Raw genomic sequence first — 3,747 nt, 5'->3', positions numbered from 1 at the left:
TAAGGGAGATTACACACAATATCACAACACACACATACACACCACACAAAGATCCACACACTGATCAGCTCCACTACCTCCTATTTAAAACACACACACACACACACACACACACACACACACACACACACACACACACACTCAAGGCTGAAAACACCACGACACACGCACACACCCCCAACCACTTTTCATAGGTGAGTCTCAGACAGAAACAGCCTCTAACCTACATTTATTTCAGTAAACATCAAACAAAATATCACTTCTGATAGATAGACACATACACGCACACACACACACACACACACACACACACACACACACACACACACACACACACACACACACTCAGGGAGAGTTCACCATTAACACTCAGACAGGCAGATGACTACAGACAGACAGACAGGGAAAACCCGTTACACCAGGGAGAGCGGATGTTCAAACACGATGAGGCATTAACCAGACAGCAGGAACAGCCCACCAGGAACAAAGAACCCTCGGCTCCACTCAGGGGTGGGGGAGTGGGGGGGTACGCATGCGTGCACAACTGTATGTGTGTGTGGGGGTGTAGCCATGCATGCATGAATGCGTGCGTGTGTGTGTGGGGGTAAGCCTCATGTGTGTGTAGGCTATGTGTGTGTGTGTGTGTGTGTGAATATGTGGTGGTATCTAAACCATTAGCAAATGAAGAGGCCCTGCTCCCTGTTTCTCCACCTTAGCCCGTAAGACCAGGTGTGACGGGGTGGTGGGGGAGGGGCACACGAACACACACACACACACACACACACACACACACACACACACACACACATACACACACACACACTCACACACACACACACCAAAAACCAGATGCTTCACCCAAGGCACATCGCTGAACCCCCACCTCAGTTCTGTTCATCTCTCCCATCTGCGCTATGCTGTTTGTCACAGCTGCCTGAAGTCTAACGACACACAACCACACACACACACACACACACACACACATACACACACACACACACCTAACACACACTCTCAAGCGTACACAGCGTCTTTTTGTTTGCCTTTCTCTGGAGGCTGCAAAGCAAAGCAAAGCTAGCATGCACACTGCACATTAAGCACTGAGGCTTCTGTCGTCCAGTCATTACCAGGGACTTTAGTGTAACAGAAGAGCAGATCCTGGCTAGGGGTTGGAGAAAGGGAGTGGCCTTGCCTGCCTGGGATCAGGCAGTTTAATGGGGCGGGGGGTTGAGATAGCAGCCAAGCAGAAGAGACAGGACAGTGGAAGCCAATAGACTTTGCACCCGGATGGTGTTTTTCTCAGGCATTTGTAAGTCGCAACTAAAGGGCCCCTGACCTCAACGGTCACAAATTCAAACCAATCAGCCATAATTACTGGACAGAAAAGCAGCCACACCTGCTGCCCAGGTGGGTAGCCTATCAGTGACCAAGCCTCTGTGTATCTCACATATCAAAAAATATGACGAGTGAGCTTGGCAACGGGACACATCAGTGACAAGTGATATGACCGGTCTTTTTCACCTGTTCACACCAAGAGCACAGAAGCTGCCCAGGTGTTGTTGATACCTGACCCCAAAGCATGATTATATAGCCCACGTTAAAAAACTGCGAACAATATCCGGCTATTTGAGATCTTTTGTCTATCCTGCGGCTTCCGTTTAGGCTACAACTTTTTTTCATCCCACCTGTTCAATTTCAGGGATGTCATCGGTGTCAATTGAATGACCTGCCACTGATCCGGTAAATCCGCCCCTAATGAGTCATGTTTTATCTGTTCACTATTCAAATCCCAACAGCAAACACAGAGCCATGGCCAACATATCGGCAGTGCGCAACTAGTAACTACTTGTGAACACCGACGTGGATATCGGGACGGACGATGTGTAACCACGGGAGGGCTGTAGCCTACCCCAACGGATGATGACCGGTTCAATTCCAATTAAAGACCCAATTCAATCGATTGATAACAAGCTATTGATAAATGTTTTTCTCAGGCAGCCTTTAATATAATGGGTAACTTGGGAATGCTAACTTGGGGGTGTAACGTAGGCTAAATGTTAATTCAATAGGATAATTGTTGCTAAATTTGAGAAGCAGCTGGATGAAATTGGCAAACATTGCGATCAAATCAATATCCCGTCAAAATAGGCTACAACAATAGTGTCAAAGGCAATTTCTTTAAACATTAACTATAGGTAGCCTAGGCTACATTAGTAATTCAATAACTTACCTTGATGGAGAAGCGACAGAAAGACTCCCGCTAAAATCGCAGCAGAATGCATTCTCGCAAAAGCAGAGGTCCTCTTCTCAATCTAAAGTCACTAAAACTGCTAGAAATGTTAAATTGCTACAAAGCGCTACCGGCTGTAACAGTGTTTTTTTGGGATCAGGTGTTTTTCTCAGCTCGCTGGCAATCTCTGGACAGATGTTTCAGTCTCTGCACATGCTCCCGGCGCCCACCTGCAGGTTCAGTGAGAAAAGTCGGAGAGGAGTAGAGGGGAGATTGGCGGAGGGGGGCGGGGGTTGAGGCTCCGCCTTACACACACACCCTGTTCAGATCCCACCGTCGACCAACCGAGCTCCCCACCCCAACCCCACCACCCAGCGACACGGATCATTATCGAAACCTTTTTTACGTGCCGGACCCTTCATCTCTGGGAAATGTATTTATTTCATGTGCAGCGGTGTGTAAAGCTGGGGTGATTCAGACAAACGTGCTGGGGCAGTTGCGCTGGTGATGATTCTTAAACACCTGATGCGCTGTAGGAAGCAGGCGCACTCTGCATGCACAACAAACAGCAGTAACTTCTTTTACTGTTCAATATCTCAGGAAACCGAGTTAGCCCGTTATTAATTGTTATTTCATGCGCGTTTCAGGGGAAATCGTGGACTAAGACCAGGTCCTTCTCCTGCAGATTAACTGCGGTGCGTTATGGATGGGCTGCTGAAACAGTCCAAGTATTCATCTGCTTCAGAATTCGACGCCAGGCTATTGCCATTTATCATGGAGTAGATATACATAATGCATGTTAATTAAATCATTAATATAAAGATTTCATTATAATGTCTCCAATCCAATCTGCTGTGTGTGTGTGTGTGTGTGTGTGTGTGTGTGATTTACATTTCACTGTGGCCCCTGCTGGCCTCTCTGCTCCTGTGTCCAGCCTTGTGAGGTGGTGGGGTGTCCGGACGGAGTGGGCATGCCCATTACCAGCACTCTCAACCCCATTCTCACCTCCACCAGAGAGGCTGCACGTAAACTCAGAACATTTCCCTTTCAGTTAATATTCACAGCAGAGTCCATACTCACGCCAGAGACATTGAGTTCTAGGCTACATTAGGCTATAAATGGTGAATTGTGTGTGTGTGTGTGTGTGTGTGTGTGTGTGTGTGTGTGTGTGTGTGTGTGTGTGTGTGTGTGTGTGTGTGTGTGTGTGTGTTTGAGGTCAAGAGAGTCCGTTGGCGTTGGCATCCTCTGTTAAAATAACCTTCCAAGTGTATCTGTTTGAAAGAGAAAGTGTGGGTATGGGAGGGAGACGTGTGTGCGTGTGCTAAAAGTGTGTTGGGGCCATTGGTGAGTGAGAGAGAGAGGGAGAGAGCAGGAATGCTGTGGCCATGATGTCTTTTTTTCATCATGTGGGAGTAGGGGAGGGGAATAGTGTGTGCTTGTGTGTGTGTGTGTGTGTGTGTGTGTGTGTGTGTGTGAGAGAGAGAGAGAGAGAGAGAGAGAGACTGTGTGTGTGTTTA

At 47.7% G+C, this 3,747-nt stretch overlaps 1 protein-coding gene across 1 annotated transcript in view; it reads right to left on the bottom strand.

Moving 5' to 3' along the window:
• Positions 1-2,468, bottom strand: part of LOC134066211 (CD166 antigen homolog A-like) — a 28,714-nt gene extending 26,246 nt beyond the window's left edge. Inside the window, exon 1 of the mRNA XM_062521460.1 lies at positions 2,231-2,468. Within this exon, the coding sequence (XP_062377444.1) occupies positions 2,231-2,282 (52 nt within the window). The 5' untranslated portion in view covers positions 2,283-2,468. The remainder of the gene's footprint in view (positions 1-2,230) is intronic.
• Positions 2,469-3,747: the final 1,279 nt, after the last annotated feature.

The sequence above is a fragment of the Sardina pilchardus genome, chromosome 19 (genome assembly GCF_963854185.1).
Source record: "Sardina pilchardus chromosome 19, fSarPil1.1, whole genome shotgun sequence".
Lineage (NCBI taxonomy): Eukaryota > Metazoa > Chordata > Actinopteri > Clupeiformes > Clupeidae > Sardina > Sardina pilchardus.
Note: the sequence above shows the minus strand (reverse complement) of the source record. Positions and strands in the feature narration are given on the sequence as shown.